The sequence below is a fragment of the Taeniopygia guttata genome, chromosome 13 (genome assembly GCF_048771995.1).
Source record: "Taeniopygia guttata chromosome 13, bTaeGut7.mat, whole genome shotgun sequence".
Taxonomy (NCBI): Eukaryota; Metazoa; Chordata; class Aves; order Passeriformes; family Estrildidae; genus Taeniopygia; species Taeniopygia guttata.
The window spans coordinates 2,774,314-2,789,156 of record NC_133038.1 but is presented as its reverse complement, the minus strand read 5'-3'; the positions used below and the strand labels follow the sequence as shown (position 1 = coordinate 2,789,156).

The 14,843-nt window shown below is 39.0% G+C and overlaps 1 protein-coding gene across 2 annotated transcripts in view; it reads right to left on the bottom strand.

Annotated features, from left to right (window-relative positions):
- The window catches only part of SPOCK1 (SPARC (osteonectin), cwcv and kazal like domains proteoglycan 1), a 267,252-nt gene that overhangs the window by 181,074 nt on the left and 71,335 nt on the right, over nucleotides 1-14,843 (bottom strand). The window contains exon 3 of one of the 2 annotated variants that reach the window (XM_002187170.7): nucleotides 3,395-3,403. The exons of the other annotated variant lie outside the window; for it this stretch is intronic. Within the exon in view, the coding sequence (XP_002187206.5) occupies nucleotides 3,395-3,403 (9 nt within the window). The remainder of the gene's footprint in view (nucleotides 1-3,394; nucleotides 3,404-14,843) is intronic. 2 annotated transcript variants of the gene reach the window in all.

Sequence of the window (14,843 nt, the reverse complement as noted above, 5' to 3'; positions counted from 1 at the left end):
AATCTGTATTTTCAGTACCATTTTACACAAATAAATGAATCAATTTGTGTTTTGATTCTAATAGATTTAGCTCCAATAAGATAAGACTATCAACAGGTTGTGTCCTAAAGAGTAGTAAATGTAGATCAGAAATTAAAGAATAACAACGTCCTTGGATTCAGCACCTTAAATTTTTCTTCTGGATTGTTTTGGAAAGCATGCTCATTATGAAATATTTTATAATAACTGTATGATTTCGTGTTAGTCTACGGTTTTGACAAGAAAGAGCATATTTTTCAGGTAGTATAACATGATCCACACCATCCTGGTGTGGTGGAAGGTCAGCAAAGTAAATTCAAAGATACATCCATTTGGACACGTGCAAATCACACCACATTGAACATACAGAAATACAGGAGTAATATTGCAAACATTTCACTTAAATAGTACAACAACTTCCAGGAGCACTTGCAGTGAATACTTTTGTCACTGTTCCCACCATTAAACTTTAAGAATTTTATGAAATCTGATGTAAAGAGATGATTGTGCTGCAAATGTTGTGGTTCTGTTCTACACAATTCTCAATGGATTTTACACTGGAGAAAGCAGGAATTGTCAGAGTATCTGGCCAAATAATCATTGTTGCAAACTAGTCTCTCTCCTTAAAGAATGGAAAACTCCTGCATGTGTTGGATCAATCTGTATTCTGTGTACTTAGCAAATATTTATCTGAAGGCAAAGTTTTCCCTGCTTCAGAGTGCCATCAACCCTAGTGCTGAAGAACTGGGTGTGAAGCCCAGTGATATATCAGTTTCAGCATACTCTGTGTATCTCACTTCTGTCCTCCTTGAGAGGACGTGATAACAACAGAATTATCTATGTGAGGTGGGGAAGCATAGAAAATTTCGACAACACTCATATTTTTTGTCATATTTTTCTGCATATTAATCTTTGTTTCCTTTTTAATATATCCAGTATTCTATATTCATTTCCTGAGGGATGCCACTAAAGAGATGTATTCATCAAGCTGTCCGGAATGACACAGAGATTTCTTTTTCCTGCCAGGATGGTAACTAAAAACCCATCTGTGTGAATAAGACATCTAAATTATTTCTTCCATAGGGTTTCATTTACCATTTATCTCCAGTACTGAATTTCACACACTTTCATGCTATCCATTTCACCCTAACCTGGAATATTTTGGCGATTTGGAAGTCAGCATGACTTTATGGGTCAGAACAGGCTGTTACAGGAGTGAGGACTCCACAGCCTCAGTGAGCACCAGCAGATGCACTCCTTGTTCCTTCCAGGACACTCTGGACAGGATTGTTCTGCTGCTCTTCTCTGGAGCAAGCAAGGCTGGGTTACATCAAATCATTCTGCACGACTAGCAGAAGAAAATGTATATTTTTTTTAACCAATATGTTCATGCTCAGTGTCATACTTGACTTCATGGACAGTGATAATGTTCCACAATAACAGCAAAGACTGTTACCCATAATTTTTTTTTTTTCACAAGTACAGGGTTTGGCACCAGAAATAGAATTGCAGGCTTGCCTTTGAATTTCACAGCCTTGCTAATACAAAACCCCCTCATGGTTATACAATGCTTTGTAACTGATGATGTACTGCTAAATTCATCAAGCATTAATCACTTTTTAGAATGTGTTGGGTTTTCAGTTTTTATACCAGAATTTTTTTTCAGCAACAAAATATTCTTTTTTTTTTGCCAGCTTATATATTTTCCAAGGTGTTGCTTTGCTGCTGGGTTTTCAGCATCAGAAACTTAAATAATTCAACTCCCAACAAGGATTTCCTATGCCGGTGGTGTATGGAACCGGTTTTGAAATAAGAATTGAAAAGGGGGTTTATCTCAATTTCAGTGTCAAAGGAATATTTTACAAAATATGCACCTTTCTCAAAAAACTACCTACAACACAGCAATATCTTCTGTAGATCTATTATTCCTCCTCTTCTCCTTCATGCAGACCTGTTTAGTATTCCATTTTGAAAATTGAAATTATGTTTATTTTACAATGTGCCTGAAACCACAGTGTGATAACATAGAAAATACACAAGAAAAAATATGGGAAAAAAAACCCTAAAAGGTGGAATAGAGAAAACCTTCGAGTTTTTCAATATATAAACCCGACTATTATTTCTAGGAGTAAAAAATGACTATACATACATCCAAGCAATACAGTCTATAGCAGTTCAAAATAACTTTTGCCAGTTGGACAGCTGTCCTGGTTTCAGCTGGGATAGAATTAATTTTCCTCTTAGCAGTTGGTACAGTGCTGATTTGGGATGAGAATAATGTTGATAACACACTGGTGTTTAAATGGTTGCCGAGGATGTTTACTCCAAGCCAAAGACGTTTCAGTTTCCCAGGTTTCTTCAGAGACAAGCCAGGAGGAAGAATGGCCAGGACAAGTGCCCCAAACTGGCCAAAGGGATATTGCACACCTTAAAGCCCAGAATATAAACTGGGCTGAGTTGGCTGGGGAGAGATGGTCAGTACTGGGGGGCACTGCTCAGCAGGTGCTGAAAATTGTACTGGGCAATACTTGTCTTATGGTTTATTCCTCCCATCCTTTTGGCACACTCATGATAGTAATAATAATTCTGTTCTTATCACAACTCACGGGGTTTACCTTTTCCCCCCAGTTCTCCTCCCTTTGCCACCCAGGGAATGGGGAGGGTGAGGGTGTGGGTTGGGTGGTACCTGGATTAAACCACAACATCACAAAATAAGAGAACCTGGGCTTCTCTTCAGCACTGATGCCAGCAAGAACTGAGACTGAAGGGTTATGGCACCATAAAGGTGAAACTCACCCTGTGGATATGGGGAGCAGAGAATCTGTGTCACATTTAAATACACACCTCGAGCTCTGACTCAGAAGCTGACAGGGCTTTGTGCCAGTACTCAGGAAGGGGCTGAGATTTATAACAATATCCTCAAATGACTTTTGTTAGAAGGTGGAACTCTGATCATCTCTGAAGGAGTATCATCATTTCACTGTAACTTCTTCCAATAGAGAAGCAGCCCATATGGATATATTATATACATATATACACACACAATCAACTTGATTAAAGAGATTTAAATTTCCCATTCAGTAAAAGGCCTTCCTGACATAAAGAAATCTATGCATTTCAGAGCGTTCTACTAGGGTTGATATTAATGTGCTAAAAATTCCTTATGCCTCCTGTAACAAATGAAACTTACACAATTTTCATATTAACATGTTAATTAATCAATATTAACACAATAATTAACATGTATCAATGCATTTCATTTATAACAATATCAACAGTTGATCATAAGAGTTTCAAATACAGAATGAATTATGATCTATTGCAAATATTTTTATTCACTCTATGGATATTTACAAGTTAAAATTGAAAAACCTACCTCAACTTCCTGAACACGGAAGCATTACAAATGAGAAAAGAAAAAAGAATGAAGTGAAGCAATATAAAATTAGGTTAACATTCATCAGTTATCTCCTTAGTGGCCTTTTAAATGTGAAATCACTTATTTCAGAAGACCTTCACCCCCAGATGAAACAATTTTCTCTCTTTCTTTTCTGCCCTTTCCACCTCTGCTGCCCTGGTTTTTATCTGCTGCACTATTAGCCAAATGCCATTCTAGTAACGTGTTTCTTTCTTGTAGAGCACCAAAAAAAGGGTTTTTCATTCCCTTTTGGTAGGCAAAATCACCAGAAACTGTTTTCCACAGGTTCATCTGGATATACTTGGTATAAGAGAGGTAAAATTTAATTTTTTTCCTAGCTGAATTGAAAGACTATTTATTGGATGGACTTTGAAGGGAATGTAAAACCAGGCACAGGGCCACTTCAATACAGCAGATGACAGCAAGTGAGAAATATTTTTGATGAACAAATATTTAAAAATATCTTTCTTCTTCCACAGAATTCACACTTTGAAGGTTTTGCCCATGGCTCAGTGACCGCATATGACTAAGTCAATATTTTAATTAACTGAAGGGACTCTGCACACCTAAAATCATGCATGAAAAGAGAAGAGCTGATACTGCAAGCCAAGGCTGGATCTGACTCCCTTAGCTCAGCTCAGGGTTATAGAGAGAGTGATGGGTTGGCTTGGCTGAGTCTCACATCACAGGTTAAATATTCCAATTTCCAGAAAAGAAATTCAGCTCCTGTCAAACCAGGCCCAGTGTAATTCTTGAGGAAATCTAGAGCTCTGTTATCTTCTCACTAGATGTGGGGCAAGGCTTTGGCAAGATTTTTTTCTGCCCCCTTTTTGCCTGAGGTGGGCAACAGCCTGGGAGAGCAAGGCAGGAGCCCAGGGGCTCCTGACACAGAACAAAGCTCACCAGGGATTTCCTCACCTCACTTAAATTGCAGGACTTGAGACAGGAGCTGCCTTTTCAGTTTTGCATCATGGAACCCTTCTTCTAGATTTCACCCTCAGGATATCAAACTTAGGAATCAGTTGTGAGCATAACAAATGAAAAAGAACATATAAAAACAAATATAAATTGCTAAACTTGGGACTCAGTTCTTCATTGCATTTTTATTATGTCAGTTTGAGCAATTAGGAGATTAGAGCAAACACATTCTCACAGAATCCCAGAGCTGGAAGGGACTGACAAGGATCATCAAGTTCAACTCTTAAGTGAATGGCCCACATGGGGATCAAAACAGTGACCTTGGCGTTACCAGCACCACGTTCTAAAATCCATTTCACCACATCATGCATAATAAATCCTTGTTTCTTAAGAGAACCAAAACAATCTTCTAGCATTTAATATGTGGGTGTCAAACCCAGCCAACTTGATTGATGTGACATCAACTAAGTCAATCGAGAATAATCGTATCTTAAACTAAGTATGCAAAGGGCATGTTAAAAACACTAGTTTAACAGTTCACAATAAGTTTTTAACAGAACTTTCAAAATTCTGCTTCATCAGAACTCTTAGATTCATAAGAATTCAGAGATTGGGTTATGATTTGCAAAAAACTCAAGCCTTTAAGTAGACCTGGTTCTAATACAATTTCCTATTAGTCACCTCAGAAAAGTCAGCAAATATAAATTGTCCCTAAAACCAGGACATTAATATGAGACTGCTCTTCTCTTCTACTACCCCTCCTGTCACTACAATAACAATAAAGTTTTTTAAAAAATGAAATTAACGGCGAAACCAAACACATTTATCCCCTTTTCTCCAACTAAGAAAGCAAACAACAGCTTCTTGCTCTCCTGACGTTTAATACTTAAAGTTATTCCCACTAATCCTACTCTTTTGTCACTTTGAATTTAGTTATTACCTAAGACTTGATATTTTGGAAGAGTTAATGAAGCATGGATAATTTAACACACAAACACTCTCTACACTTTATTTACTTGTCAAAAAGAAGCTCTTGCAGGATGCTCTTATTTATCAATACAGCCAAACATTAGCTAAATGGATTCATAAATATTTATATTTGTTGCATTAATTGAGCTTATAACTTATTTGTATGACTCAAGCAGGAATCAGGTGCTGACTGAAAACATTCCCCTGATGTTGTACCTTTCAGAAGCAGCTCAGCTCAGTTTGCTTCCCCAAGGCCTGGGAAGATCCCTCAGGATTGGAGCAGCCTGCAAGGTGCAGAATCATCAGGAAAGCCTCATCACAGAGCCCTCCTGAGGAACCTCCTACACAAAGGAGGAGCCCCAGGACCCACAGAGACCCCTAAGGAGGCACTCTTCATTCCCAGCTCCTCCTAGTCAACATCAGTTCAAATTTCTACGTGCCTCCAGGAGGGACATTTATTAACGCCGCTTTGCAGACTGCTCAGTATTTCCCTCTTTCACCTTCCATCTATGAATAAACCCTTTACCCTCATAAGGACCAGCTGGAAAAAGTGGTAATTACCAGCTCATTGCTTTTAAAATTAGCTCCAGGAAGATGCAGCTGCATTTTCTGCCTCTCTACCTTGCTGAGCAGAAGATCATTCCAACACCAAGCAGTGTTAAAGCACCAGCTGCTGCTTGCTAAAGTCAATCCAGCCTGTCATAAATATCTCCCCAAGGCCTATTGCCTGATTTAAGCAAATAGCTTGTGTCAGCAAATTACACATTATTTATTTATCTTTTTATTTTTTTATTTGCTTAAGAGGAAGAGAATGTATTTTACCCACTGAGTACGTCAGTGAGCAAAGCTCCCCAATGAGATCTCTACGTTAAGACATCTCCAACCAATTCCATGATCTCTCTCTCCCCCAGGAATCAGAGAACTGCATCCAAACAGGATACTTTGGCTTAGTAATGCTGGTGCTGGAGATATTTAGTTTTAAATTTAAGTTTAGGGAGAAATGTCCCAGAAAGGTCAGGAATATCCAGGTTTACTCAAAGAGCTCCCAACATAAGTGAGAGAATCCACGGCAGAAGGAAGCAGTGTCACATATAATGAGAAGTCTGCAGATGTCAGGACCTGCCTAAAATGCTAAGTCATTAATAAAAATATAATTAATTGATAAAAGTATAACCATTCACATTAGATTCCTATATCATGGCAAGTACATTAACAGTGGTTTCTTAATAACAGTATAAAATTAATAAATAAGCATCCTAATGAGTCTTCAGATGTGTATGGCATTGAAAAGATCCTTGACCATATTTTACAATCTCAGATTTCCCACAAGACTCAAATTCTCAGTACACAGACTTTTGCTCAGATACCAGTGATGTGCAAAATCAACTTCTTCTGCCCATATTAATGGCCCACAATGTTACTGAGTTTCTTATTTTCAAAAATTAAAAGGTTTTTTTTGGTTAGTTGGGGTTTTTTTCTGCTGTATTAGGAAAGAAGATTTACCTCTCCTGTTTTGCTGGAAGACTTTTCCAGAAGTTTCCATGAGCAATACTAAGAAAGGTGAAACTTTCAGCATAGACTTTCCTTCCCACACTCACAATCATTCACTGGGGTGACAACAATTTTAAAAATTAAATTAAAATATTTAGAAAAAGAAATGAAATATTCCTTACCACTGAGCCCATATCAGCTAGAGTAAGAATTGTCATTCCTTACAACTCAATCACATGGGCTGTTACATAGAAATCTTCCTGCTGCTCTCTTGGGGTTTGCAGTTGGTGTTTTTTGTTTTGGTTTATTATTTGATCGGTTTTGAAGTTTTGGCTTGTTTTGGGTTTTTTTTTTTTTTTTGTTGGTTTTAGGTTTTTTATAAAAATACAAATCTATTAAGAATTAAAATATTTCTTAGAAAGGCTCAAACCACTCTTTATTTATCCAAAAGAATGAAGCCAGAGTGTATGTCTACAATGTTGAGGGCAAAGAGATGCTGATTTTCACTGCCTGTGCTCCAAGCAGGATGAATGGGGCAGCTGTGAGCCAGCAGCTACAGAGCTGCCATGGCACAGCCCTGTGCCAGCACACATGGCTGACAGAGCTGATATATTTGGGTGGCTGGGACAATCACCAACTATCTGCGCTGGAAATACCTAAAACTGGGGGAATGGCTGGGAAAAAGTGCCTTGGTTTTATTATTCTTTGCTGTCCTATTTGGCAGACTAATTTCAGAACTACAATGCACTTCTACATGAACTCCTCCTCTCATTAGTATGTGCTAAAGATCCTGTTACCCCTGCTTGAATTAAATAATTCTCCCTAACTTGATGTTCACGAAGCTTTTCGCACTCCAGCGTGTCCCAGCAGGTTGTGCTGCAGGCTGCACAGCTCTCCCAAGGCCAGAAAGGCAGAACTCCCAAGGGATGGGCTCCCTGATCCCTGCTTCTCAGGGTCAGGGTGTCGGGATGACCCCGGGAGTGTAAAAGTCCTTTTTTCCAGCCCACGCAGCCAGGAGGAGTCTGAATGCGTAGGGTCGGCTTCTCAAGGTTGTTTATTTTCCCTTATCTATACCATTCTTTCTCTGACCTGCTGAGCTCCATCGAGCAAGTCATCCATGACATTCTGTCTGCCCTCAGGGCAGTGTTTACATTTTATGCCAAAAACTACCTGTACTATGTTTATCTATCACTTATGTTAGACAGTGTGTCTCTACCTTAAACCAACAGAAAAGTGTCACCATCACAGCAAGACACAGAGGACAAGAAGACGGAAAAGAAGGCCAGGAAATGCCCAAATCCCTCCATCTTGTCCCCCTGAACCCCATTCCAAAAAGCCCCAAAATTCTACTTTTTCCATCCTGTGTTAATTCAACTAGCACACTACTCAAACCCTTCTGGCTTGTAATTCCTCATACAGAATTGACAGCTTTTTCCACAGGCTAAAATCGAAGCCAGAGGTGTTTTTGACTTCATGCCAAGGTCTCCGAGCCCCCTGCCAGGGTCTGGAGCCAGCCAGGGCAGGCAGAGGGATGTGCTGGGCTCCCACAGCTGCTGGGCTGCCAGAGGTGCCACAGCTCCAAGGCCAGACTGACCCTGGAATGGGAACCATCAACTCCCTCTTTCCTCAGCTGAGCAGCACCCAGTCAGACAGGGAGGAAGCAAAGCCAGAGATAACAAAAATATATTCCCTCTCATTCCAGGTGCAATTCCTCAAAGCAGCATTGCTTCTCATCTCGGAGCTAACACTGGGCATGAATTCCCAGCTGGACAGCCAGGTTAACTCACTGCCTCTCGTGAGCCTTACACGGCCCCATCTAATGCACAAAAATAACAGAAGTGCCCACCATGTGAAATGAAGATTCACAGGTCACAACCTGGCCTAATGATGTTTTCTCACATGATCATTTGCTTGTTTTCCACTTATCAAAACCACCATGCCTTAATCTCAGTTTATAATTGCAAATGCTACTGGGGAATGGCCCCTGCAGGTTCTCTATAGAGAGAATATTATTGTTAATAAATCATATTTTCAATAGGGGTAATACTGAAAACAAACCTTGAAAGGAGAGCTGTTGAACTCTTTCCACATCTTAATTTTCAGTCAAAAATTCAAATTACATGCATAGAAAGAAATTGTTTTTAGGCAGCTTGGAAGCCAAACACATTAACCTGAAGGTTATAAAGCCATTGGCAATGTGACTTCACTTTCAGTACCCTTGTTGCTTTGACAGTACATCTGCAGTAGCTGTTTTTGACACAATCACTGGTTCTTTTTAGCTGATCATTTATGGGCTTGTATCTGGAGAACAACACCCACATAAAAAAATCTAATGATACCACTGCTTTCACACATGGAAACTGCTTTACAGCAAATAACAATTTGCATAATGATTAAATACATTCCTAGTTCTTGGTTTATTTTACAAGTTTTCAGAAATGTATCCTGAGTCATGTGATTACCATAATGGGAATAATCTCATTATGAAATAAAGTGATAATTCTCCTAATATCAAAGTTATAAAATAGAAGTTATACATAAAATACTCATGTTCCACTTAGATATACAAATCCCAGTGGTCAAAACATACAAGGCAACAAACAGCAGTTGAATTAAATCAACTTATCTAACTTTGATATTTAGGGACACAGTTTTCTGTAGAGACAATTCAGTTAATTATAATGTCCCAAGTCTTTCAAATACTTATTTAAATTCATAACTAATGACTGAAGATAGACTGTATGAATTATACTGGATTATGAGCAATGCACTGTCCCTGGGAGCACACAGGCTTTGTACTTCATTTGTTGCTTCAAGGAAAATCTAGTTCCAAGTATTGTTGAAGAAACCTTTGCAAAAGGTGAAATCAAATGTGCTGCTGTTGAAAAGGACAACTTTGCAGCCCTGTAGTCAGTTTTAGCCAATATTTGAAATTTCTTAGAACTGCATCAGGAAGAAGCAGTCATGGGCAACCAGTCCATGACATAACCAGCTGCTGAGTGTGGGAGAGGGCTGTACACATTTTAGATCAGAAACCCTGTGAGCCATTACAAATGTGCAGTTTCCATTCCACTTTATAACATCATTTTCTTAATTGTCTCTGACATTTTATCCGTTCTAAGGAAAGAATAAAGAAGAACACTACATCAAAAATCATTTTGCAAAACTGAGGATGGGTTAATGGGAGCAAACCAGTGAAAAATGTGCAACAGTTGCTGCAAACAGAAATGCTGCTCCCCTTCTGGTAAAGGCTCCTCTCTTTGGTTGTCACCAACAACTTCAATACCCAGCAGGTTATTTTAAGTACTTTGTTCAGTTTATAAAAGCTATCATGTGATGAAAGTGTACATAATAGCTGGGGCTGGTTGATTGTCTGGGTCACAGATTGATTTGGATTGGAAGGGACCTTGAAGGTCATCCAGTTCCAGCCCATGATGATAACCCCTAGACCAGATTGCTCAGGGCCCCATCCAACCTGACTTTGAGCACTTCCAGGGATGGGGCACCCACAAATGAAGTCTCCTCATTCAGGAAAATCCTTCATTATGCTCTTGTATAACACTTGTGTTATCTCTGCCCATTTTCTGAAAAATCAGTGGAGATACAAAAATGTAACTTTTTTTAGTGACAGCTCCTCATTAATTTATTACTCTGATAAATAAGATCTTTATGAATATTAAGAAATTAATTTTCTGTGTCAGTTGTATAGTAACAATGACAAGTTACCTTTCCTCGGTGACTGCTACTTCCCATCTGGCTGAAGCAATAGTATTTTGTAGAGAAACAGCCTTTTTGGAATGGTATGTCAAAGGATTTAGCTCAAGTAATCAATAAAATAATAAAAAAAGAGTAAGCTAAAAAGGCCAAAAAACCAAAATATTCTGATTCAGGTTTCAGTAGCTAAACTGCAGTAATGGCTCCAGTGGGATTCCAGTGCCAAGGCTGTTGGTGTCCACGGCACGGATCTCCACTACCTTTGAGCTGACTTTATTTTAGCAGAAGAGAGCACCTGACTGCTCAATTTGTGCATAATTTGCTTTTAAGAAGTCCACAGAACACTGTCCAAAGGCAACTTCAGATCCATGCTGAGCATTTTAAGCCACAGAAGTCTTGCATTTGCAATGAAGAAGGAGCTCTAATTTACACACCTCTCTTTGCTAGGAGGACTCCTCGGCAGCAAAGGAACTCCAGCATTACAGGATAAAGATTTTATTCCATCTCAGTATCTCCCCTCAAGGAGGCAGGGAGACAGTGACCCCTCATACCCTAAGCACTAATTCCAGAACTGTTCACCCTAAAAGTACTGCTGCAAATCCTACATTATAATGTCAGCTGGAAGTCAATAACAAGCCCCATCCTATTGCTATACCTGGATTCTTTGTTTCAGAATCATGTCAAAGAAGGGAGAAGAAAGGTTCAAAGATAATTCACTGGTGTTACATGTTTTCAGAAACTTTATCATTTTATTTATGCCTGCACTGGCACTTGGTTCATCGTCTAAGATTTGTAATTGTGTACATAGGGCACTTCACACAGTAAACACTCCAGAAACAACATTCAATATCAATTACTAATACACATTCAGAGCTGCTTTAGAAAAGGATCAATTATAAATAGGAAATATATATTGTATTAGGCTTCTACAGCTGTTATCATGATGATAAAGCAATATTCAAGCTAAGTTCAGATAAAATTGAGAAAACTAAGTGACCTTTCATTTCTTCCAGTAGCATGCACTGGGATCAAGGACACGCATCTGAAAGAACTCCTGCAGGAATATATAACACACTCCTGAGGCTGCCAGAACATGAGCCTCTGCATCAGTGACGAAAGGTCAGCATGTAGCATAGCATGGAGTGAACAATGACATGAGAAACAAAGATGTAGCAAAACTTTATTTTCCAATCTTGGGAACCTTCTAACCAAGTGCCCGTGGCTCAAGAGAATACAGAGCTCCCAGAAATGAAAATTTTTGAACTGTTCATCTGTAAACAGAAGTCTGCTCCTGATCTCTAGACATTATTGTTGCTCACTCTTGAAGGGATTAAATCACAAAATGGGTCTAAAGAAAATCAAAACAGCATTTCAGCAAAGAACAGAACCTGAAAAAGCCAGCATTGACAGACATCTAAAGAGTACAGAAGGTCATAGAGAATTCTTTAAGAAAAAGAACATTTGCATTTTGATCAGCCGTAATTTTACACCTGAGGTCTAGTACAACTAGCTATTTAATTCTAACAACTGAGAAAATAGCTCAAACTTGCAGTGCAACTAATCTCCAAACCTCAGAGATATAAAATCAAAGGAAATGTGTACTTTAGAGAGCAGCTGCAACTACAGGATATGGAATTAAAGAAATGTGCTGAGGATCTCTGAAAACATTCACTACAAGATATAAAACACTAAATTACCTGGCAATTTAGAGAAACTGTGGCTGCCTCATCCCTAGAAGTGTTCAGTGCCAGGCTGGATGGGGCTTCGAACAACCTGTTCTGGTGGAAGGTGTCCCTGCCCATTCCAGGGGTTGGAATGTGACAATCTCTAAGGTCTCTTCCAAAACAAACCATTCTGTGATAATACAGTGTAATTAAAATATTGATTGAATTAATACATGTTCTAGTAAGGCAGAGAAGATATTTTTACATTAAAGCTCTAATGTTATCTGTAGGTTCTCTCAGACAGCTCAAATTGGAAATTACACTTCAAACCCACTAATGTTCCTTACCACAAGATTAAATTCATCTCCACAAACACTATGAAACTTCTGATTCATGTATGTTTGGGATTTCTGAGAAACTAAATAACAGCAGCTCTTGCTCCAATGGAGTTTGAATAGATAAATAAAGAACAATTATATACAGAATAATTTGATATGTGTTAAATTTGCAGCAAGCTAACCATGAAATGTTAATTATAATCATGTGTTAATAGGGAAACACAACCCAAACTTTTTCAATTGCTATGAAACAAACATCTGGGGACTTGCCTCATTCTAACTGAATTATAGAGAGTCAGGAATGTGACTGCTCAGCTACAGCAACATTCATTTAGATTATTACCTTGCATGGCATTGTCATTCCTGACACTGTATTTTGGCAGATTCCAAGAAGGCTGTCAAGCCCTTTGTCAGCTCAGTCAAACATAATATGAGCTGGAGGAATATTTCAACAGAGTTGAACTCATTTTCACCCAAGTATTTTGAGAAATGTTTGTGAAGGAAACTGCAACCTGAATTCAAGAGAAAAAAAAATCCAGATGAATGAAAAATATCCTGGAGAATTTTAATATTAGCTGGAGGACTGGAAAAATATAACACTCTATATAACTGCCCTATATAACGCTCTTCTAGATCTGCATTTGTCCAGTCCTCAGAAAATTATGGTTTAACCACGCTAAGACACTGAGGCTGCCACAGTGGATGTTTAGAGGAAACAGCATGCACTTGTTTTCATCTTAGAATCCTGCAATCAGTTAATAAAATGCAAATTATGATTTAGTGTATCACTTCTTAGCAGAGGATTGAGAACACCTGATGTCTGAAAAGCACTTATGTGACACAGGAAGGACCAGACCCTTCAGCAGTGTCAATCTGCACAAGCAGGTTTGCAGCTGTATCCTATGGAAGGAAAGCAGATCCACAGAAAATGCTCCTACACTGCAGATTCTGACACCTCCATCAACCAGGGCAGGGTGCCTGGGGACTGGATTTGCAGAACAGGGTAATTCACACTGAGGATCCAACATCTGCTCTGCTCATTAAGTTCACACAGCTCCAGCCTGATCCCCTGCACTGATCTCTTGGCTATTAGGGGCACATATCTCCAAACACATCTTGTTTTCTCCTTGCATCAATAAAGAATCCATTTGATGTGCTCTGCATTGCGAGGAGTGCAGTGACTGGAAACAAAAGCGAGGTTTGTTTCTGAGATAGACTGGGATGGAAACAAAAATGCTAATGAAGAAATGCCCTGTGCTCACTGCACACTACTTCAAGACCTTCCAGGACTAAAATAGATCCTGATTAAATAGATGATGGTTAAACCTAGATCACATCAGCTGAACTGCTGTGGGATGAACAATAACACTGACTGAAGAGAAAGTGAGGGGAAAGTCTGGCCCAGTGTGAGATGAATCCAGAAGGTGAAGTACAAGGCAGCAGCAAAAGGGCAAGCAGGAACCACAACAGCCATCTGCCAACAGACCATATTTTGCACTTTTTAATCATTCTTTTCCTTATAGCAGACCCTCTTCTGAGATTCCATCTATAGTTCACCTCTGAGACAGGCTGGAAGATCCTGAAATTTGCTGGAAGGCACCATTATACATGGGCAACTATCTTTTCAAAAATCAAGTGTCATTAATCATGACAAGAGCCATGAAGAGCTTGAAGAAAATGGCCACAATGAATCTCACATCTGCTCAGAAGGATGTATAAACACACACCCCATACCAATGTGCCTGCAGGAAACTGCACTGCTTCATTTGGCTGTGTTTTGGCTCAGCAGAATCCCCTCTTCTCTTTATCTATAAATGGGGTAAAAATGGAGCTTTGATTTTTGAAAAACTCACACTAAATCCATATACTTTATAGATAGAACTTAAAATAACCATATTCAATATTCTGTGCGACTCTTTGTCACTGTTAGGTGTGACCCTGTAGTGTACTTTCCTGGCTACCATATCTGTGCAATTACACCTTCAACTGCAGCCCTTTGCCTCCCTTAAAACTGCCTCCACTGACTGGTTTACAGCTTATTGGATCCAGTTCTGTATGCTTTATTTCAAATTCCTGCCTCAAAAAAAATCAACAACATTTCAAAATAAGGTGGGGAAGCAAAAATTCATTGATCAAAAATTTTGGTAATTCTGGATTTTAAGACTTTCGGTATCTTCTGAGTGCCCCTTTTACAACTGTTTCCTGAAGGTTTGCATTGACATTAAAGAGAAATGCACAATTATTGGTATCTTTTATTTCCTGATACAAGTTCAGTGATTCTGTGGTTTACAAACACTGCAAAGATTATTCTGT